The 22,937-nt window shown below is 51.9% G+C and overlaps 1 protein-coding gene across 4 annotated transcripts; it reads left to right on the forward strand.

The window, feature by feature from the left end:
- Positions 1 to 705: 705 nt before the first annotated feature.
- EIF3B (eukaryotic translation initiation factor 3 subunit B) lies at positions 706 to 20,016 on the forward strand. Of its 4 annotated transcripts, none has more exons than XM_032145611.2 (18): positions 706 to 935; positions 2,677 to 2,796; positions 3,102 to 3,159; positions 3,674 to 3,802; positions 4,413 to 4,570; positions 6,304 to 6,435; positions 6,513 to 6,579; positions 6,988 to 7,034; positions 9,415 to 9,625; positions 11,120 to 11,192; positions 12,635 to 12,757; positions 14,488 to 14,566; positions 15,349 to 15,487; positions 17,323 to 17,448; positions 17,982 to 18,059; positions 18,418 to 18,526; positions 18,678 to 18,795; positions 19,551 to 20,016. In XM_032145611.2, exons 3-17 carry the CDS (start codon positions 3,106 to 3,108, stop codon positions 18,779 to 18,781), a joined length of 1,629 nt encoding a protein of 542 aa, XP_032001502.1. In that variant the 5' UTR covers positions 706 to 935; positions 2,677 to 2,796; positions 3,102 to 3,105; the 3' UTR covers positions 18,782 to 18,795; positions 19,551 to 20,016. The 4 variants fall into 4 exon arrangements, with proteins under 4 accessions (XP_032001502.1, XP_032001500.1, XP_058290367.1 ...); XM_032145609.2 differs by having other exon boundaries at positions 735 to 935; positions 19,556 to 20,016; XM_058434384.1 differs by lacking the exon at positions 706 to 935 and having other exon boundaries at positions 19,688 to 20,016.
- The last annotated feature ends 2,921 nt before the right edge of the window (positions 20,017 to 22,937 follow it).

Genomic DNA, 22,937 nt, shown 5'->3' on the forward strand with positions numbered 1-22,937 from the left:
GTTTATCCTTAGAGCTTTTTAACATAAGGAATATTGGGTAGAGTTGTTCTGGACGAAGGTGCCTGGTGGTGGGCTCTTTGCAGCGGAGAGAGGTGGGGAAGCTCACCCCAGACACGCCTCCTCTTTGGTTTTCTTCCCGATCCCATGTGAATGGCCATCTAGTTCACAGCCTGAAAACACGAAAATCACTGGGAACGGGGTGGGAGAAGAGTTACTACTTTCATCCCAGTTCACTCGAGAGAGGGTTCCTCCTCGAATCATTTCTAGTAGTTTGTGCTGTGAATATATTGAGCATTTACATATTTACTTGTTTGCTACGATCTTCTGTAAAAAGTCAGTTCTCATTGACGTTGGGATGTAGATGTTGCAGGAAACCTTTCAAAATCTAGGGGTCTCTGGAAGACCTAATAGTGGATATTCCTTAGATTGTCTTCTTCATTCGCATTTTGCATTGTTAAAAGCTTTTCGTTGTTATTCTCTTGTAGTCTTTGGTTATTGCCAGAACTTAATTGACCTGTCTTGACTGTTTACATTTCCATCAAAGGGAGAGAGGAGAGTTCCAGTCCCACCAGCTGTCCTGTTTAAAATCTGAAACAAGCTAGGGTTGAGATTTCTTTTGCTCACAGTGAAAGCATTTAGACGATTCATTGTCTCTTCTTGAAGACTTGTTTAGTGTGCTCAGTTAATGTATTAAAATTTTTCTTGGTAAAAAATGATCATTTGAAAAATCTCTCTCGTTCAGAATTACTGGGAGATGTACTCAAAGATCGGCCCCAGGAAGCAGATGGAATTGATTCGGTGATTGTAGTGGACAATGTCCCTCAGGTGGGACCCGACCGACTTGAGAAACTCAAAAATGTCATCCACAAGATCTTTTCCAAGTTTGGGAAAATCACAAATGATTTTTATCCTGAAGAGGATGGGAAGACAAAAGGGTGAGTGTTCTCCTGTTGGAGAAGTATCATCTGTGTCTGGCATGTCGTGATGAGGGAGTGTTGCAGGAGCTCCCTGCAGACACAGCGCCTGCCTCGCCCAGGCACGTGGGCCTTTGGCTTCTTCAGGCCGCCCTCAGCTGGAAGCTATCCAGAGCAGTGAATGAGAAGATGATAAAGTTTGTTTTTTTAAGTTAAGGTCTTAAGGTTTTTAAAATTACCTAGAATAGGCCAGCATGGTGGCTTACACATAAACTCTCAACACTCTTAAAGCCTGAAGCCAGGAGTTGGAGGCTGCAGTGAGCTATGATAATGTAGCTGTACTCCAGTCTGGGTGACAGAGCAAGACTCTGTCTCTAAAATAAATAAATAAAGTAAAAACTAACTATAATAGTTTTAGTTTCTAGAAAAATTATCAAATGCAGGTAATGCTACTGCGTTTTCTATGTTGGGCAGTCAGTTGAAGGATGGCCTCTTGACCCTCCGTTACTCGTGTTATAATGAAACATTCTCTGAGATTCTTTCTTCTTTTTTTTTTTTTTTTTTTTTGGGGGGGGGGGCGCGGGGGACAGAGTCTCGCTGTGTCGCCCAGGCTAGAGTGCAGTGTTGCAATCTCGGCTCACTGCAAGCTCCGCCTCCCAGGCTCACACTATTCTTCCGCCTCAGCCTCCCGAGTACCTGGGACTACTGGCGCCCACCACCACGCCTGGCAAATTTTTTGTATTTTTAGTAGAGACGAGGTTTCACCGTGTTAGCCAGGATGGTCTCGATCTCCTGACCTTGTGATCCACCCGCCTCGGCCTCCCAAAGTGCTGGGATTACAGGCATGAGCCACGGCGCCCGGCCTCTCTGAGGTTCTTTCTAATCTTGCCTGTAATACACAATATTAGACTACTTTTAAGTTTTTTTGTTTGTTTGGTTGGTTGGTTTTTTGAGACAGAGTCTCACTCTGGTCCAGGCTGGAGTGCAGTGGTGTGATCTCGGCTCACTGCAACCTCCGCCTCCCGGGTTCAAGCAATTCTCCTGCCCCACCCTCCCAAGTAGCTGGGCGCACTACCATGCCTGGCTTATTTATTTATTTATTGAGACAGAGTCTTGCTCTGTCGCCCAGACTGGAGTGCAGTGGCACGATCTGGGCTCACTGCAACCTCCGCCTCCCAGGCTCAAGCGATTCTCCTGCCTTAGCCTCCCGAGTAGCTGGGATTACAAGCATGTGCCACCACGCCCGGCTAATTTTTGTATATTTAGCAGAGACAGGGTTTCACCATGTTGGCCAGGATGGTCTCAAACTCCTGACCTCAAGTGATCTGCCCACCTTGGCCTCCCAAAGTGCTGGGATTATAGGTGTGAACCATTGTGCCCGGCCAAGTTTTTTTTAAAACAACTTTATTGAGATATTTGATACACAATAAATCTGCATAGTTTTAAAGCATACAATATAATAGATTTTGATGTGTACATATCACGAAACCATCGCCACAGTCAAAATAATGGACGTTTTGATTAACTTTTCTATAATTTATGATAATAAAACTAGAGACTTCGGATCTTCTGGTTAGGGTTTCCCTCTCACTTAGCTCCCTGGCTGTGGATCTGTCCCTCGTGTGACTGCCTTAGGCTTGAGGCAGGAAGAGCAGCACAGATACTCCTGGCACCGAGGGCTTGTCCGTGGAGGGGGGTGGGGCGGACAGCGCATACCTGCCTAGCCTTACAGTGTGCGTGTGTGCCAACGGCCCTCTCTCAGGTATATTTTCCTGGAGTATGCGTCCCCTGCCCACGCTGTGGATGCCGTGAAGAACGCCGACGGCTACAAGCTTGACAAGCAGCACACGTTCCGGGTCAACCTCTTCACGGATTTTGACAAGTGAGTTCAGACTTGGCCACAAGGAAGTGGATGTTGACGCGCGAGTGACTGGCTGTGTGCAGGTGGCTTGGTGCTTCTTGGTGCTGGTGTCTGTCAGGTTGTTCACGTCCTTTCTGGTCAGGCTGCCGCAGAGCCATTTCACAGCCCTGCCCCACACTCCTGGCCTGCAGTACCCCTCCCCGTTATGCCAGTCACAGCCTTGTGGGCGGGCAGGCAGGAGCACAGCAGGGCCATGCTGGACCCCCCACAGGGTGCTCTTTCTAGTCGTCAGGGCGTGGGGCTCAGCAGTCTCCTTTCTCCTCCAGGTATATGACCATCAGTGATGAGTGGGATATTCCAGAGAAACAGCCTTTCAAAGACCTGGTGAGTGGCCTGAAACCTGCATCTCAGTGATTTAAAGAAATGTTGCTGGGCGTGGTGGCTTACACCTGTAATCCCAGCACTTAGGGAGGCTGAGGTGGGAGGATCGCTTAAGCCCAGGAATTCAAGACCAGCCTGGGCAACAAAGTGAGATCCCCCCCTACAAAATGTAAATAAATACATACATTAGCTGGGCCTGGCATGCACCTGTATTCCCAGCTACTTGGGAGGCTGAGGTGGGAGGATCACTTGAGGCTGGGAGGTTGAGCCTGGGAGGTTGGGGCTGCCATGAGCTATGATTGTGCCACTGGACTCCAGCCTGGGCAACAGCGTGACTCTGTCTCAAAAAAAAAAAAAAGAAAAGAAATGCTAGATGATGTCTTGACTTTAGGTTAGGCTGTGACTTGGGAGTTAAGGTTGTGGACTGAATTTGTCATATCTTTAAGAGCAATAGTTGTGAATGAGTTTTTTATTAAAATTAATGAAATGTTATATTCCTTGCTTTTTTTTTTTTAAGGGGAACTTACGTTACTGGCTTGAAGAGGCAGAATGCAGAGATCAGTACAGCGTGATTTTTGAGAGTGGAGACCGCACTTCCATATTCTGGAATGACGTAAAAGACCCTGTTTCAATTGAAGAAAGAGCGGTGTGTATTTGCTGCCGCTGGGGGCAGGGGGGCAGGGACTCACCTCTTCTGTATTTCCTTAACAAAGTGGAACTTTGTTTCTATCAGAAAACTGAAGAGCAGGTGATGTTATATTTTCTTTGAGATTACTGTCTGAAAACAACTTCTTTTATTCCTCTTCCAGCTTTGAAGTAAATCCTGAGAAGTGAACAGGCTTTGTGTATTTCACTTAAGACTTTGCAGAATAGGCCGGGCGCGGTGGCTCACGCCTGTAATCCCAGCACTTTGGGAGGCCGAGGTGGGTGGATCACGAGGTCAGGAGATTGAGACCATCCTGGCTAACACGGTGAAACCCCATTTCTACTAAAAATACAAAAAAATTAGCCAGGCATGGTGGCGGGCACCTGTAGTCCCCGCTACTCGGGAGGCTGAGGCAGGAGAATGGCATGAACCTGGGAGGCGGAGCTTGCAGTAAGCTGAGATCGCGCCACTGCACTCCAGCCTGGGAGACAGCGAGACTCCATCTCAAAAAAAAAAAAAAAAAAAAAGTTTGTAGAATAGATTCATTGTAGGAGGGGTCTTTGTGTTTGCCGTTTTGTCGTATTAACATTGGCACTGCCTTTTTCTGCAGAGATGGACAGAGACATATGTGCGTTGGTCTCCTAAGGGCACCTACCTGGCTACCTTTCATCAAAGAGGCATTGCTCTATGGGGGGGAGAGAAATTCAAGCAAATTCAGAGATTCAGCCACCAAGGGGTTCAGCTCATTGACTTCTCACCTTGTGAAAGGTAAGCTGTTAGAGAAACATAGAGGAGTCTGTGCTTTTCACCCCATGCCAGCCTTCTACAGGTGATCCTTCATTTTGTAGCATTTCAAACTTAGTAGAAAAATACAGGAGTACAGAGAACGCTAGTATGCTTTTTACTGAGATCTTCTCACATTTGGTTGCATTTACGTCATCATCTCCTGTACAGATACTTTTTCCTGAGCCATTTGGGAGTAAGTTGAAGTAACATGTCCCTTTAGCCCTGAATGTGTATTCCTAGAAATAGGATTTTGTTAGCGCGACCACAGTGCGGGTACTGACTTCAGGGATTTACCGTTCATTTAGTACTTTAATGTATTGCCATATTCTGATTTTGTTACTTGATCTAATAATGTTCTGTATAATATTTACTCTCCTTCAGTTCAGGATCTGGTCTAAGGTCACATATTTTACAGATAATAAATTTTCCTGCCACTATCACCCGGGCTTGGCGCCCCCCAGTGGCACCATTGCAGGCTCGTTGCAACCGCAGCCTCCCAGGGTCAAGCGGTTCTCCCACCTCAGCGTCCTGAGTAGCGGGGACCATAGGCACACGCCATGACATATGGCTAATTTTATTTTTTGTAGAGATGGGGGTCTCACTTTGTTGCACAAGGTAGTCTTGAACCCCTGGGCTCAAGTGATCTCCTGCCTTGACCTCCCAGAGTGCTGGGATTACAGGCGTGAGCCACTGCACCTGGCCAAGCTGTGGTTTTTGATCTAGCTAATTCGGCTGTTGGAGCCCTGCTAGGGAAAGGGGCAGTTGTGGAAGGCAGTGTGAGGGCGAGCTGGGGCCACTCTAGGGAAAGGGGCAGTTGTGGAAGGCAGTGTGAGGCGAGCTGGGGCCACTCTAGGGAAAGGGGCAGTTGTGGAAGGCAGTGTGAGGCGAGCTGGGGCCACTCTGTTTTCGCCCTCACGGGTTGTGTCTGCCTTCCCCTCTGGTGTTGTAAGGGACCGTCTGTTACTGTGTGAACTGAGTAAGCAAGTGCGGTAGCTCCAGACAAACCAACAGTCAGGTAAATCATGGCTGTGAGGAGCCCCCAGGCTCTGAAGTTTCCCATGAGACCTGTGCTGGCTTTCGAACTGGATGGGACTTTTTTTTTTTTTGAAACTGAGTTTCACTCGTTGCCCAGACTGGAATGTAGTGGCACGGTATCAGTTCACTGCAACCTCCACCTCCCAGGTTCAAGCTATTGTCCTGTCTCAGCCTCCCGAGTAGCTGGGATTACAAGTGCCTGCCACCACGCCAGACTAATTTTTGTCTTTTTAGTAGAGACAGGGTTTCACTATGTCGGCCATGGTTGGCCAAGCTTGTCTTTAACTCCTGACCTTGGGTGATCCACCCGCCTCAGCCTCCCAAAGTGCTGGGATTACAGGGGTGAGCCACTGCGCCCAGCCGTATATTTTTACCTTGTTAGTTTTTATTAGACATGGGTAAAGATAGAATTCCACACTGCGCCTCCCTCTGGATAACTCAGCAGCCTTGTGTGGGATCGGTGAGATCTTCTGTGCTGATCTTGGAGAAACCGGAGCGCCTGTGGTGTATTGATATCAGAATGAACAAGCGCTGCCGCTTGTGTCTCTTAGGGCCGGGCAGTGTGGGGTTTGGGGAGAGAGCTGGTTCCACGAGTTCTGATGGCACGTTCTGGCTGCACAGACACGCTGTGATCCTCTCCTGAGAGGAGGATAGTGTACAGTGTTGCCCTTCTCTTCTAGATACCTGGTGACCTTTAGCCCCCTGATGGACACGCAGGATGACCCTCAGGCCATAATCATCTGGGACATCCTTACGGGGCACAAGAAGAGAGGTTTTCACTGTGAGAGCTCAGCCCATTGGCCTATTTTTAAGTAAGTGGACCATTGTAATGAGCTCTGCAGCCTTTGTCTTTTTATGGGAATACCCTGGCACTTCTGTTTCTTCTTAGGTGGAGCCATGATGGCAAATTCTTTGCCAGAATGACCCTGGATACGCTTAGCATCTATGAAACTCCTGTAAGTGGCCTCAGTGATGGAAAACGCCCCGTCCGGTCCTTGCTTGTAACCGGGGTGTGGTGCCTTTCCTTGTTTGTGCTAGAAGAGGAGGAGGAGGTTTCACAGATGCGTAGGAAAGGCCTGTCTCCTGCGCCTTTTTAACTGTCCCTGCTCTGGGCAGAGCTTTTCAGTCACTCCTGCCCACCTGGCGCAGCCGTGGGAAGTCCTGGATGGGAGTTAATGCAGTGGGCTTCGGAACTGCAGTTCTGGGCGGTGGGTGGGTGGGTGGGTTCACTGTCATGCTCTGTGTGCACTGCGCCTAGGCAAACTCACATCAGACCCTTGTTTCCTTTTGTAAAAAGTTAAGTGTGTTTCTGAGACACCGACATGATTTGACTCAACTGCAACCTTCCTTTGTTTTTTGGGCAGTCTATGGGTCTTTTGGACAAGAAGAGTTTGAAGATCTCTGGGATAAAGTGAGTATTCTTACCAGTTTGGTATCTTAGTGTGTTCAGGCTGCTTAACACAATACCATAGGCTGGGTGGCTTATGACAGCAGAGATTTCTTTCTCCCAGTTCTGGAGCTTGGGAGCTTGAGGTCAGGGTGCCTGCAGACTGTCTGGTGAGGGCTCAGCTCCCTCCTCATGGACAGCCCCTCGGTCCAGCCTTCCCTGGAGGAAGGCCTCTGCAGCCTCTTCTGTAAAGGCTCTGGTCTCATTCCCAAGGGCTTCCCCCTCAGGACCTCCCACCCCCAAAAGGCCCCAACCCATGCCATCATCCTAGGGGGGTTAGAATTTCACCCTGTGAATTTTGGGGACACAGACATGGTCCACTGCAGTTAGTTTCCTTTATTTGCTCTCCTCCTTTAGCACTCAGCTTTTTGTTGTTGTTGTTAGAGACAGTCTCGCTCCATCACCCAGGCTGGAGTGCAGTGATACGATCTTGGCTCGCTGCAGCCTCCACCTCCTGGGTTCAAGTGATTCTTCTGCCTCAACCTCCCAAGTAGCTGGGACTACAGGCATGTGCCACCAAACCCGGCTAATTTTTGTATTTTTAGTAGGGATGGGGTTTCACCATGTTGACTGGGCTGGTGTCAAACTCCTGACCTTGTGATCTGCCCACCTCAGCCTCCCAAAGTGCTGGGATTACAGGCGTGAGCCACCATGCCCAGCCTACCACTCAGTTCTTAACCAGTTGGAGAGAAAACGGTGAGTTTGTTCTTTTTTTTAAAATCTTTTTTTTTTGAGGCAGAGTCTTACTCTGTCTTGCAGGCTGGTGTAGAGTGGCGCGATCTTGGCTCGCTGCAACTTCCGCCTCCTGGGTTCAAGCGATTCTCCTTGCCTTAGCCTCCCGAGTAGCTGGGACTGCAGGTGCCCGCCACCATGCCTAGCTAATTTTTGTATTTTTAGTAGAGACGGGGTTTCACTATGTCAGTCAAGCTGGTCTCAGAACTCCTGACCTCAAGTGATCTGCCCACCTCAGCCTCCCAAAGTGTTGGGATTACAGGCGTGAGCCACCACACCCAGCCATTTTTAAATCTTTTTTGAGTTGGAGTCTTGCTCTGTTGCTCAGGCTGGAGTACAGTGGCGCGATCTCGGCTGACTGCAACCTTCACCTCCCAGGTTCAAACGATTCTGGTGCTTCAGTCTCCTGAGTAGCTGGAATTACAGGCGTGCAACCACTACGCCCAGCTAATTTTTTGTATATTTTAGAAGAGACAGGGTTTCACCATGTTGGCCAGGCTGGTCTCGAACTCCTGACCTCAAGTGATCCGCCTGCCCGCCTCAGCCTCTCAAAGTGCAGGGATTACAGGTGTGAGCCACTGCGCCCGGCCTAAGGTGAGTTTGTTCTGGACGCCAGGATGGAGGCTTGAGTCAATGGGCAGCAAGGCTGCTCAGCACTGGGCCTGCCACCCTCCAGGCACCACTTCAGTGACCCCTTTCCTGTGCCCAGAAATGAATCTTCAAGGCCAGAGCCTTGAGTCAGCTTCCTTCCATCTACCTCGTCTTTGACCTAGAAACTTGGTTGCGGGGGGAGGGGGGGTTTCCAGCCTTTTAAGGAAGAGAGGGGACTCTGCTTAGGTGAAAGGTTTTCCTGGTACTCTTCCATCCGAGGCAGGGTTTGGGGAGCCTTCAGCTCATTTTCACCAGCAAAGAATGGGCACGTTTTTATTTATTGGAAAACTTGGGACTGGTCAATATCATAGCAGTGAACTTCCAGCAATCCAAGGACATTGATGTTTCTTCTTTCGTTTTTACATTCTTGGGCAAGATTATGGCTTATAAAATGAAAAGCCCAGGATGCTGGTTCTCAAAAAAATGCAAAACAGCACATAGCGTGTATAAAGATGTTTTTCATGTAGGTGAGCTCAGGAACCGTTCGTTACAGCAGCTCTTCTGTAGAGTGGTTGATACAGTGGAGGGAGTTGCCCTTGTTCTTGCTCATTCCTTACACTTGATTTGCCGTTTTCCCCATTTGCACCTTAATTAATCTTTAGATGACATATAGCCAGATCTGCCAGCCTAAAACTTACTTGCCTTAAAGCAGCAGTGTGCTGTGTCTTAAGAGTGGGCTGATGGAGCCCAGGCTGGAGTCCATATGAGTCTGTGCGTGATGGTGGGGTCGCTAATATTCTGTCTGCATTCACTCCTTGTCACAGTGAGCACAGTAGTGCCACAGGGTCCTCGTGAAGCCACGTTGCATGCCCAGAGCAGTGGCTGTGCGGAGGGAGTGCTCAGCGTCAGCTATGACAGCATTGAGCTTTTATATAGCAAATGAGTTGTTTTATTCTTTTCTGCTTTTCAGTTTCGTCATTACTTGGTCTTTGCTTTAACATTTTATTTTCCTTTTCTGCAGAGACTTTTCTTGGTCTCCTGGTGGTAACATAATCGCCTTCTGGGTGCCTGAAGACAAAGATATTCCAGCCAGGGTAACCCTGATGCAGCTCCCTACCAGGCAAGAGATCCGAGTGAGGAACCTGTTTAATGTGGTGGACTGCAAGCTCCATTGGCAGAAGAATGGAGACTACTTGTGTGTGAAAGTAGATAGGACTCCGAAAGGCACCCAGGTATGTAGATTCCCACGGGAACTGACGATTTCTTATCCTGAGCTCTGAAGTGGCTACCGTATTGTTCAGAGGGTGTTAATGGATTTTTTTTTTTTTTTTTGAGACGGAGTCTCACTCTGTCACCAGGCTGTAGTGCAGTAGTGCGATTTCAGCTCACCGCAATCTCTGCCTCCTGGGTTCAAGCACTTCTTCTGCCTCAGCTTCCCAAGTAGCTGGGACTACAGGCGTCCGCCACTATGCCTGGCTAATTTTTGTATTTTTAGTAGAGACAGGGTTTCACCATGTTGGCCAAGCTGGTCTTGAACTCCTGACCTTAGGTGATCTGCCCGCCTTGGCCACTCAAAGTGCTGGGATTATAGGCGTGAGCCACCGCACCTGGCTGAGAATACTATTTTTTTTCTAAGCACAAAGAGTAGTATACTCAGATTTTTTTTTTTTTTTTTTTTTTGGGGGGGTTGATCATTTAATATTTATTTTATCAAAAAATTGCCTGAGGCTGGGCGGGGTGGCTCACGCCTGTAATCCCAGCACTTTGGGAGGCCGAGGCGGGCAGATCACGAGGTCAGGAGATCGAGACCATCCTGGCTAACACAGTGAAACCCCGTCTCTACTAAAAATACAAAAAAGTAGCCGGGCGTGGTGGTGGGCACCTGTAGTCCCAGCTACTTGGGAGGCTGAGGCAGGAGAATGGCATGAACCCGGGAGGCGGAGCTTGCAGTGAGCCAAGATCACGCCACTGCACTCCAGCCTGGGCAACAGAGCGAGACTCCATCTCAAAAAAAAAAAAAAAAACAAATAAATGTTTTTGTCACCCTACAAAGAAACAACATGCCTATTAGCAGCCTCTGCCCAGCTCCTGGCATCACGAATGTCTGTGATTTCCCTATTCTGAACACACAGCTGGAATTGGATAGTATGCCACCTTCTGTGTCTGACCTCCTTCATGGAGCACAACGTTCCCACAGCTGGTCCACGGTGCTGAGTCTGAGCAGTAATCTCTTGTTGGGTGGACCCCGTTTCTTGGCCTCCTTCCTCTGTTGATGGACATCAGGGCAGTTTCCCCTTAGACTCCTGGAGTAGGGCAGGACTTCTTGAAGGTTATGGCTACAGGACACCCCACTGTCTGAAATGGTTTACCCAGCCCCATTGGTGGGCCTTTAGGGCCCTCAGGACCCTGGCCTGCAGCCTGCAGTGAGGACCCTGGGACTGCTTGTGCCCAAGTGTGGCGGGCAGGGCGGCTCCTGGAGGTGGGATCTGGGTCAGAGTTACTTCATGCTTGTCCAGTGGCTTCCAGTAGACGTGGTGCCGGCAGTTCTCCTCCAGCCTTAGAACCGTCTTCTGTCCTGAGGGCTGTGGCTTTCATCACTGCAGATGATCGTGTGTGAATCAGGCATGCACACTGAATCTTTCATTGTGAAGTTGACCTTTGATTTAAACCTTTTCTCATATTTTCACTGTCCAGAATGTCACCCCTTCCCCCTTTTTTTTAAACAGGGTGTTGTCACAAATTTTGAAATTTTCCGAATGAGAGAGAAACAGGTACCTGTGGATGTGGTCGAAATGAAAGGCAAGTTGTATTTTAGTCACTTTGAGGTGAATGGGGCCTATGTGCTGTTCTACTCTTGGCTTTTAACACTTCCATGTGAGGGATTGTCTGAGCAACTGAGTCAGGACTGTGAGCCCTCACCATGAATAGCCATCTCCAAGTCACAGAACATGTTTAGAGCCTGAGCAACATAGTGAGACCCTCTCTGTACAAAAAAAATAAAATCGGCCGGGTGCGGTGGCTCACGCTTGTAATCCCAGCACTTTGGGAGGCCGAGGTGGGTGGATCACGAGGTCAGGAGATCGAGACTACGGTGAAACCCCGTCGCTACTAAAAATACAAAAAAAATTAGCCGGGCGCGGTGGCAGATGCCTGTAGTCCCAGCTACTCGGAGAGGCTGAGGCAGGAGAATGGCGTGAACCCGGGAGGCAGAGCTTGCAGTGAGCCGAGATTGCGCCACTGCACTCCAGCCTGGGCGACAGAGCGAGACTCCCTCTCAAAAGAAAAAAAAATAAAGTCAGCCAGGTGTGGTGGTGCGCACCGGTAGTCCCAGCTGTTTGAGACGCTGAAGTGGGAGGATCACTTGAGCCCAGGAGCAGAGGTTGCAGTGAACTGAGATTGCACCCCTGCACTCCAGCCTGGGTGACGGAGCAAGACACTGTCTAAAAAAAAGAGAAAAGAGATTGAGCCTGTGTTCTTGTTTGGCTTTTTGTTTTGCCATGGAAAAAAGGAGGAAGGGAGGATAAAAATAGGTGAGAAAATGTGAAACATGGCCGCCCTGCCAGGTAGGGAGACTGGAAGTCAGGATCCCACTGTAGATGCACACTGGGTGTGAGGGAAGTGGCATCCACAGCTGCCGACAACGTTGGGCTCCTGCAGTCCCGCTGTGGGTGTCCTGCTCTCAGGAAGGGAGCGGTTTCACATAGGTCACTTCACACGAGTGGAAGCAGCTGTCTCTGAAACTCCAGGAATGTGCACCTTTCTTGCTGTTGCTTGTTCTCTCGTCCTTTTAATGAACTTTTAAACGTTGGGGGATATTTCTCTGTGGCTGAATAGTGACCATTTTATTTTTTTTATTTTTTATTTATTTTTTATTTTTGAGACGGAGTCTCGCTCCGTCGCCCAGGCTGGAGTGCTGGAGTGCAGTGGCGCAATCTCGGCTCAATGCAAGCTCCGCCTCCCGGGTTCACGCCATTCTCCTGCCTCAGCCTCTCCGAGTAGCTGGGACTACAGGCGCCCGCCACCACACCCGGCTAATTTTTTTTTTGTATTTTTAGTAGAGACGGGGTTTCACCGTGGTCTCGATCTCCTGACCTCGTGATCCGCCCACCTCGGCCTCCCAAAGTGCTGGGATTACAAGCGTGAGCCACTGTGCCCGGCCTGAATAGTGAACATTTTAACTGATTAAGAGCATTATGTTCTGAATTGACCAAAAAGGGAGTGGTCTGTTTTGTCCATTTTAGAAACCATCATAGCCTTTGCCTGGGAACCAAATGGAAGTAAGTTTGCTGTGCTGCACGGAGAGGCTCCGCGGATATCTGTGTCTTTCTACCATGTCAAAAACAACGGGAAGATTGAACTCATCAGTAAGTAATCTGGTCCCTTTCCTCCTCTGAGCAGGTCAGCACGGGTGATGACCCAGTTGCTGCCCAGCAGTGAGCATTTGACTGGCCTAGGACCACTGCTGGGCAGGCCGGGACTCGCCTGTGAATGGGGCGTGTGGGCTTGGCTGATGGAAGTGAGCGATGGCCTGGAGGTGCCGCCTCCTTGCGGGGTGCCTCTCTGAGCCCCGTTGGGTCCTCACGTTTAAGCGAGTATTTCCAAGGCTTCCTTTCTCTGCCATCGTCTCAAGTGAAGCTCTTTCTCTTCTGGCTGTAGCTGCTGTCCCTGGGCTTGGGGTCACTTCCTGTGGACATACTCCTGCCAGTCCCCAGTCTGGGTTGGGTGCCTCTGACCAGGGTGCGCAGAGCTGTTGCACATGGCTGTGCCCTGCCCCCGTGCACCCGGTTCCAGGGGCGCCACAGTGCACCCATCTGGGGCTCGCTCCTCACAGTGGTGCGGGGGCCCTTGCCCATCTCACGGCACCTGCCGCCTGTGCCCTCAGCTCCTCATTTCATCCTGGGGTCTCTGCTCAGCACAGAGCCTGGTGCCCGCGGGGATTGAATGAGCCATTGCTTGTTGCTTCATAGGCATGGTGTATATGTGTGTGGCAGCCAGGAGGTGGCGATGGGCTGTGTTCCTCACACACAGGTCTCTGGCTGCCATGTGCCCTCCTCCAGAGCCATGGGTTTGACCCTGTACCTGGAAGAGGTTGGAATCTCCTGGCCGCACCTTTCGCAGCATGCTTCTGTGAGGAGTTTAGTTTTCACTTTGCTAGAGCTTGGCAGGGTGCGTGGTGCCCTCAGTTGGCAGTGGATCACAAGATTGGCTGTTTCATTAATTCTGGTTGATACAAACATACGGGCAGTTGCAGACTGTCCAGAGACTTGTGTAAGTCTTCTAGGTCATAAAACATAGGCAAGCATAGGCACCTTGTACCTTCCAAACATGCTGCATGACACACCTCTCCTGAGGTTTGGCATGGACGCTGGGGCCACAGCATGTGCTGCATCCCATGCCCGTGGCTGTTGGGGTTTTCGCTTGTGCAAGTCTGAGACCCCTGCCCCCTGCCAGCGTGCACTGTCCTCCCACGTCTCCTCCCCACGTCAGCCTACCCCACGCCTCTTTTTTGGATGTACCACAGGCTGAGGGGAGAGAGGCCACAGGTTGTCAGCTCTGTCTGAGATGCAGGGAGCATATGCTCTGAGGGGGACTTGAGCCAGCCCCAGCTGGCCTTCACTTCTCACTGCTCCAGCGGCTCTGCCCGAGATCCCTTCCGGAAGTAAGAGTTAGTACTTGCAAAGATGATGACTGTAGTCAGTTTCAACAAGCATACAGCTTATCCAAAGGCACCTTGTCACTAGGAGAGTGGCTTTGGTCATTCAGGGTCACACTTCTCTGACATCTCTCTGTTGGGGTCCCTGCAGCAGTGAACATTTGCTGTAAAGGGAATTCTTTGTCAAGTTGCCTTGGGAAATAAGATAGTATTGTTTTGAAATACCCCTGTCGCATCTTCTTTTTTTTCCCCATTTAAAGTATGGATCATGACTTAGGGGGTACTTAGCGATGGACTTTGTAAAATTGTTTTCCGAGGTGGTCCAGCATTACCAGCTCTGCACGCGTGGGCAGCATGAGCACGGCCAAGTCCTCCAGCTTTGGCTGCCCTGGCACTGTGGAAGCCCTCGCAGCTCATGACGGGCGTGCTCTTTCCTTTCAGAGATGTTCGACAAGCAGCAGGCGAACACCATCTTCTGGAGCCCCCAAGGACAGTTCGTGGTGTTGGCGGGCCTGAGGAGGTAGGTGTCTGCGCTCTGAGCCTGTCCGCCTTGTGAGTAGCACTCTGCTGCGGCAGAGACCCCTCAGGCACCTGCACCCAGCTTCTTGGTAGAGGGAGTATTGTGCACTGAAAGGGTTACCCCGGTGTCAGTGGATGGGACTTCATTGAACCTTTGCAGACCCATGGCACTCCAAGACTCAGGCCAAGCTAGGACAGATTGAAATAAGTGCTCCCAGATGCTTTCGTGAAGTGACCAGGCAGACCCGTCTGCGGGTTGTGGTTCTTCGTGATTAAACAAGTGCCTTCCAGCAATCCAGTAACCTCCCCCCGGGGGTCAGTCCCATGTCTTCTAGTGGGAAGGGTATTCGTTACGCAGCTGTGAGGCTGCCTTACCTCTGTGGTTGGTGTCACGGTGTCGGTCTCAGCTGTGTTCCAGCAGTGTGTCGAAATCGTGGAGAAACTTCCAGCTTTCTGCTCTGAGTTAAAAGAATACCCTTTTGCTGCTGCTCTCCCTTGCTTCATTGTACACACTTGCTACTGTATTTTTGGAGGCTTACTTAGCCTCCGATAACATTTCCAGTAAAAATAATATGATGGCAGATGTGTGTAATACTCACTGCACACTCTGCATCTGTGATTTGTTAAGTCTCACAGCGGCCACCAGAGGCTGTTGCTGTGCTTGTTTCCGTGTTAATGCCGAGGCTGGCTCCCTGGGGACCCCGTGCCGCAGCACCTATCAGGAGTGGGATGCCAGGAGGTATGCGTCTCTGTGAAGCCCGACGGTCCTGTCTGTCTTTGCAGTATGAACGGTGCCTTAGCGTTTGTGGACACTTCGGACTGCACGGTCATGAACATCGCAGAGCACTACATGGCTTCTGACGTCGAATGGGATCCTACTGGGCGCTACGTCGTCACCTCTGTGTCCTGGTGGAGCCATAAGGTGCAGGCCTGTGGGGCATAGCTTTGGCTGTGGATAGAAGCAGGGAGTGCCGGCCAGCTGCTGACTGTGGTGCTGTCCTGGGACCTCAGGGAAGGGGCACCAAGCCTCTGTGTTTAACAGAAGCCTTGGCTGGTGTTAGTGGCAGGAGGAGGAGGAGGATTCTGGATTGTAGAAGAGGTGGTGCCGAGTGCAGGAGCAGCCTCTGCTCATGGTTGCGGGAAGGTGGGGGCTCTTATCCTGGGCCCAGGGACCCCTGAAAGGAAGTGAGAATGTCTGCAGAGAGGAGTCATTTCCTTTGAAGTCTGAACAAAGTTCTGTAACCGCAGACATTAAGATCTGTTTTGGGGTCAGTGGTTGAGTCCAGCTGCCGCGTTACCCACAACTCTTATTCCAAAACTGCTGGTTAAGTTTCTCGAGGACTTTCAGTATTTAATGACTTGTAAAACGTTGATGGGGGTACTGACACTTGACCCAGTCCATGCAAATAGAACCTGTGAAACCAAACTCGGGTAATTTTGTTTAATGAGATACAGAACTTGTAGGAATATCAACTTCCCAAATATTACTACAAGTGTCTAGAGTTAGAAATCTTCACATTCGAATCAGGATATGTTGATCACAGCCTGTGTCCAGGTATGTTCTGATGTCACTGCGGTGGGGCCTGCCTCGACACTTGAAATCACTTTAGGCCAGGCACAGTGGCTCACACCTGTAATCCCAGCACTTCAGGAGGCAGAGGCAGAAGAATCACTTGAACCCAGGAGCTTGAGACTAACTAGCCTGAGCAACATAGCGAAACCCTAGCCCCATTTAAAAAAAAAAAAAAAAAAAAAAGACCTTTTAAGCTGTTGACCACTCTCCTTGAGTTATGAACACTTAGCTCCCTAAATGCCGGCCTGCAACAAGGAGTTTATGCTGCGCGCCAGTGAAGGGGCCCTCCTTCATGAGAGAGGCCTGCTATGAGGAGAGCGGAACCAGGCGGCGCGTAGGGATGCAGTTAGCTTACATCCAGCACAGGGTTCCGCACAGCTCACACCCGGCCCAGGGTTCCGCACAGCTCACATCGGGCACGGGGCTCCGCACAGCTTACATCCGGCGCGGGGTCCAGCAGCCAGTAGTGCCATGCAGTTAGCTTATACTCGGCACGGGGCTCCGCACAGCTTACATCCGGCGTGGAGTTCCGCACAGCTTACATTCGGCACGGGGTTCTGCACAGCTTACACCCGGCACGGGGCTCAGCAGCGAGTAGTGCCATGCAGTTAGCTTGTATTCGGCCCGGGGCTCCGCACAGCTTACACCCGGCCCGGGGCTCCGCACAGCTTGCACCCGGCCCGGGGCTCCGGCCCGGGGCTCCGCACAGCTTGCACCCGGCGCGGGGCTCAGCACAGCTTACATCCGGCGCGGGGTTCTGCACAGCTTACACCCGGCACGGGGCTCAGCAGCGAGTAGTGCTATGCAGTTAGCTTACATTTGGCACAGGGTTCAGTCCAGCTTAAATCCAGCACGGGGTTCAGCGGCGCAGTAGTGAGGCCAGTAGCTTACATCCAGCATGGGATTCTTACTGCCAGCCGGAATGCGCAGGCCTGTGCTGTGATGAGCGCTGCTCCAGCTGCTCTGTGCCCTGCACTCTGGGTGCCCCGCACTCTGGGTCGGTTGCATAATGGAGGTGTCTTTCATTGACTGCCCACCTCCCCTGCTGTCAGCTCAGCACAGGCAGAGCTTTGTTTGCTTCACACGTGTTCCCGATACCCAGGACCTTGTTCAGCAAGTGACATAGTCACTGTTGTGGCTTTGCTGACCTCTCTGTGTCCTGGTGTGTCCCTGCCCTGGCCTAGGTGGACAACGCGTACTGGCTGTGGACTTTCCAGGGACGCCTCCTGCAGAAGAACAACAAGGACCGCTTCTGCCAGCTGCTGTGGCGGCCCCGGCCTCCCACACTCCTGAGCCAGGAGCAGATCAAGGTCAGCATGCCCCCACCCCCTGCTGGGCACATGGAGGCGATTGTGGCGTTGAAAACGAGTCAGTTTTTTCTGTTATTGTTAGGGTGGTGACTGGGGGATAGAAACGTGACATTTGCAAGGGTGCCTTGAAGACGACGCAGGAACAGTGAGAACTGAATGGAATAGAACAGCTTTAGGATAGTAACCTGAGGCCTTCAGCTTGTTTAGGGAAGTTTTGCATGAACCGGAGGGGTGGATAAAAAGATGCCAGGGCCATTAAAAAGTCCTGGTGGGATTAGAAGCGGCTTGTCTGGGATTTACATTATTGTGGTAAAATAGGCCAATGGTCTTAGGTCAGAGCGAAGAGGAGGGTTAAATCCCAGGGAGAAAGTCTGTCTCAACGTGAAAGATGGAGGAAGGAGCAGGCGAGCGCTCCTGGGATGCTGTGTTCTGTGAATGACCCTGGGTGTCATGTCATGTTGGCAACTCTGAAGATTGCATTTGTGCTTGTTGCTTTGAATATTAAATCCTGAGTGATGGGTCTTTTGTTTCAGCAAATTAAAAAGGATCTGAAGAAATACTCTAAGATCTTTGAACAGAAGGATCGTTTGAGTCAGTCCAAAGCCTCAAAGGTGAGCCTTGTTCCCCAAAGTGAGGGCCGTGCTGCGACATCCGCCGTCACGGCAAAGGCGGGGCTGCTGTGTGTATGCTCAGAGTTGCCTCTGCCCCGAAGACACTGGTTCTGTTCCGCTCCCTAGGAGGGATGCAGTGGGGAACTGGGGTTGGCATGGGGACCTGGAGTTGGTGACCTCACAGCTGCCTTGTGGGCGGGGGGCAGCGTTGGGGGGAAAGTGAGAACGAATGGACTGGCCATTCCTGCTTGAATGCTTCCGTATCCTGTCCTTCTGGCACCGTCCACCTGGGTGTGGGCTCTTCGCGACGGAGGCCCATGTCTTACCAGTTCTGTGCTTTTCCCAACCTCATGCATAGGAATTGGTGGAGAGAAGGCGCACCATGATGGAAGATTTCCGGAAGTACCGGAAAATGGCCCAGGAGCTCTACATGGAGCAGAAAAACGAGCGCCTGGAGTTGCGAGGAGGTAACTTGGAGATCCCTCAGTCACCAGGAGCTGGCCCTTCTGCCGCCCATAGGCCCCGGTGCCCGCGGACTCCCACGTTCCTTCCCACTGGCCTCAGCGGTGCCACTAGGTATGTGCCCCCGTGGGTGATCTGCGCCCTTTGTCCCCTCAGGGGTGGACACTGATGAGCTGGACAGCAACGTGGACGACTGGGAAGAGGAGACCATTGAGTTCTTCGTCACTGAAGAAATCATCCCCCTCGGGAATCAGGAGTGACCTGGAGCGCTGTGGTGAGCGTCTGCAGGGGGCGCGATGGGGGTCCTGTTGGCTGCTCTCATGCTGTTTCAGTTATCCCCATCACTGAGGAAGCATCTCCTTTAAGGCAGGGGTGAAGCCCTAGTGTCATGTGCCCAGGGTTAGCTGAGCCTCGTGTGAAATGTGGAGTCGGTGCCGACGTGGCCTGGACTGCTCCCTCTGACCACATTGCAGATGGCGCCTTTCAGGCAGTGCTGGGTGAGGGAGGAGCTGTGGCCAGGTGTTGGGAAGTGCCAGGAAGAGGAGGGTGGCCATGCCTGGCCATTTCCTGACGCCTGTGCTAGTGACGGCCGCGGTGTGTCCACCGGAAAGAAGCACTGGCGTGCGCGGCTGTAACTATGGTTTCAGCAGTTCTGAGACAAGAGCCTTCTAAATCGGGCTGGGGAGCAGAGTGCGGGAGCTCCTGAGTCCTGGGGGCCTCCGCGCCTCACAGCATTGGCACGTGTGGGACAGAAGGCCTAATGGGGTGCCTGAGGGTGGCCTGGTTGCTGTCCCCAGGGCGGGACCATGAGCAAGTAGGGGTGGCACATGGGCTCAGCTCTCTGTGGCCGGGGTGGCTCCTCTTGCAGGACTCAGCGTCAGCCCCAAGGCGATGTTCGGGGGTCCTGCAGCCTTTTGAGGTGGTGCTGTTTAGGGCCGCCATGCCTGTCTGTCCCGGGGACGGACTCCACCCACTGCTCCCGCGCTGAGCTGCAGGACGGAAGCGTGAGCCACAGTTCCTCTGTTGCAGTGCAGCCATGTGTGGTGTGGAGCTGAGGCCATCCTGCAGGAAGCCCACGTGACTCCCGCCTCCTCCCCGTGCTCTCTGGCTCTGGACTGTGACTGCGCCTGGATTCTGCCATTGCGACACATTTTTGTGCCTTTCAGCCCCTGGTGTCTGCAGTGGGGGGTTTAAGGCACCCGCTTCCACTTCTTTCTTGTTTGGAGTTTTCTGTTGGAACCGCCGGTGTTGGCTCCGTAGACTTAGCAACGTCACCGGCAGCACCTTCTCCTGCGCCCACTGATGTTTCCATGGTGCCTGTACACAGCCGAGTGGCGTTTCCGTTGAAGGACTTGCATCCCCATCACGGGCAGTGGTGGACATGTCCCGGAGACCCACCGGGAGGGCGCCGCCATGCCTCGTACCCCCACCGTGCAGGTTGTGGCCAGTTTTCTCCACAGGTTGAATGTGGAAATAAAAGCAAACTTCTATGAAACTTGTCTTTCTCCTCTCTTTGAATGTAGATAGAGACCTTGAACTTGGTGCCTGCCTCCCTCCCCAGTGGCAAGGGCCTGCTTGCCAAGCCAGACCTCTCTGCAGGGCACTGTCCCATCCAGTCGTCACGCACACTCAGCCACCCTGTATCCAGCAATGCGCTGGTCATGCCACAGTCTTTTCTGTTGCGTTGTTTTCTGTGAAAGATGCTGGTTATTTTCCCTGGTGAGAACCCTGTGACTTTTCCTTGGAGTTAGACACATTGGGAAACTTGTATTGAGAATGGTCAGTTCTGCCCGTTTTTTTATTTTGAGACGGAGTCTCGCACTGTCACTCGGGTTGGAGTACAGTGGCGCAATCTTGGCTCACTGCAACCTCCGCTTCCCGGGTTCAAGCGATTCTCCTGCCTCAGCCTCCTTAGTAGCTGGGATTACAGGCATGCGCCACCATGCCCAGCTAATTTTTTGTATTTTTAGTACAGACAGGGTTTCACTGTGTTGGCCAGGCTGGTCTCAAACTCCTGACCTTGTGATCTACCCGCCTTGGCCTTCCACAGTGCTGGAATTACAGGAGTGAGCCACGGTGCCCGGCCAGTTCTGCACATTTTTATGCGGTCTTCTTACGATACTGAGCTTGTTTCCTGTTGGGAAGGGAGCACACAAATTGGGGGAATTTCAGCCCCTCCTGTTTACAGGGTCTCACTTCCCAGCAGCACCTGTGACCCTGCAGTTTCATCCACCTCTTTTCAACTCGTCAAACCTGAGGCAGCCCTCAGAACTCACAGCCAAGGGCCGTTTACAAACCTAAGGCAACGTTTGGAGACTGGGAAGGGCTGTAATTCACAGGGCAGAGGACCTGGGCTCCTGACTCCTGGAGGAGTCACACTGGGTCTCCCGGGCGTGAGGAGGCTGCCTTGGTGCATTTTCTTTTCTACGAGCCCTGCATTTCTCTCATCTGCGATTCTAAAATTCTAGAATTGTCGCAATCCTGCCGTTGATCCTGTGTCCCTCCAGTGCACATTTGATTAGTAATTCTTGTTTACACTCATGCTGCTTAAACTCTAGTGCGCCAAGAAACAGTTTTTCTGATTTCATGGAAAGCAGAAAGGCACACAGTTTACCGTATGACAGATTTTTAAAAGATATTCTAAAAAAATTAACTTTCCACTGTTTTAAATGTATTAGTTGTCATTGTTTCATATAATTCGTAAATAAAGGATTTCTGAAGCCCTTGTGTTGGTTTTAACTTTGCTACGGTAGACGTGGATCTCCCAGAGCCGGCCTGCTGTGGAGAGACTTCCTGGGGGTATCAGGGTCCTCACGGCTGGCAGGCTCGGGACATCGGGGGGTCGGGGGGTGCTTGGGACCCCTGCTGCGGGCATGTCCTTGATTGTGTTTCAGGAGGCTGAGGCAGGCAAGAACGCGGGGACCCATAAACGCGTTCCCGGCAAGTGCCTTGGTCAGACGCTGGAGGCTCATCCTCCTAGAGGAATGGGATGTGGATGTTGGAGGGGTAGCCGAATCCACCTGGCAGGGGTTTCCTGCTGCACAGCCTTGACCCGGGTGCCAAGAAAGAGATGGATGTGGCCAAACACATGCCCTGGCCTCACACAGCTGAGCTGCTTACAGGAAAGGCATGGTGGCTCTTGGGAGGGCTTGAGTCGCCCACTCTGGCAGGAATAGACCCCCGGGTCCTTTCAGCTCCGTAGTTGGAATCATGAAGTTGGACTTGCCAGGCTTGGCTTGAATGGCTTGGATCTGATTTTAGTGTGATTTCTTTAGTTTTTGCTGTTGTTGTTGAGACAAGGTCTTGTTCTGTTGCCCAGGCTGGAGTGCAATGGCGTGATCTCGGCTCACTGCAACCTCCACCTCCCGGGTTCGAGCAATTCTGCCTCAGCCTCCCGAGTAGCTGGGACTACAGGCGTGCGCCACGCCCGGCCTGGCTTTGGCGTGATCTCTGTTGGTGGAGGAGTGGGTTTCTGTGCTTGGCACCGACAGTGGCTCTGGGCAGTGTTGTCTGGCACTCTGGTTAGCACAGCCTGGCGGGATCAGGCGACCTTGGGGAGCAGGTTCACGATGCGGTGTCTTCCCATGGGCTTGCCGTGGAAAAGGAGCACAGCCTTTAGGTGTTGAATACACCTGAGAGCCAATTGAGCGCTGACTGGGAAGGGAGGAGACGTGGTCACGGGCCAGGCGCGGTGGCTCACTCCTGTAATCCCAGCACTTTGGGAGGCCAAGGCAGGCAGATCACCTGAGGTCAGGAGTTCGAGACCATCCTGGCCAACATGATGAAACCCCGTCTCTACTAAAAATACAAAAATGAGCCACAAAAATGTGGCAGGTGCCTATAATCCCAGCTACTCGGGAGGCTGGGGCAGGAGAATTGCTTGAACCCAGGAAGCGGAGGTTGCAGTGAGCCAAGATTGTACCACTGCACTCCGGCCTGGGTGACAGAAAAAAAAAGTCGCCGTTGGAAACAGCACTTGCGGTCGAAGTTGCTCAAGTTGCCGCGTGAAGCTTCAGCTGCTGCCATTTGTCTGCTTCAAGGGAAAAGCTCCAGGGCCATCCTGGTCTCTGCGTGAGGGGCCCTGGGGTGGGCAGCACCTCTCCTGGGCTCACGGTGGGAGAGGGACCCACCCTGCAAAGAAGAGGGACCAGCCCCTCCACCTGTGTCCCGGTTGGTGTCAGGCCGGCTCATGTGTACCGGGTGAAGCACATGGAAACCCGGGGTTGCCATAGCGAGGGTGGAGACAGGCTGCTGCGGTGTCTGGCGCTGTCCCTGTGTGCAGAGGTGATCGGGAGGGCCACCCTGCTCCTTGAGGCCCCAACCACGTGAGCGGTGCCAGCCCGGCTCCCCCGAGGCCCAGCTGATGTCACCTAGGCGGAGCGGAGCTGAGCGCAGGCAGGTCTCACCTCTGCTGGG

Source organism: Hylobates moloch, unplaced genomic scaffold, assembly GCF_009828535.3.
Source record: "Hylobates moloch isolate HMO894 unplaced genomic scaffold, HMol_V3 SCAFFOLD_24, whole genome shotgun sequence".
Taxonomy (NCBI): domain Eukaryota; kingdom Metazoa; phylum Chordata; class Mammalia; order Primates; family Hylobatidae; genus Hylobates; species Hylobates moloch.

What these genes read in the sequence shown, in the direction of transcription:
- EIF3B (XM_032145611.2), top strand. Translation starts at nt 3,106, where the DNA reads ATGACCATCAGTGATGAGTGGGATATTCCAGAGAAACAGCCTTTCAAA. An exon ending in GTGTTGGCGGGCCTGAGGAG is followed by an intron (nt 14,567 to 15,348) that starts GTAGGTGTCTGC and finishes CTGTCTTTGCAG; the next exon opens with TATGAACGGTGCCTTAGCGT. An exon ending in TGAGCCAGGAGCAGATCAAG is followed by an intron (nt 17,449 to 17,981) that starts GTCAGCATGCCC and finishes CTTTTGTTTCAG; the next exon opens with CAAATTAAAAAGGATCTGAA.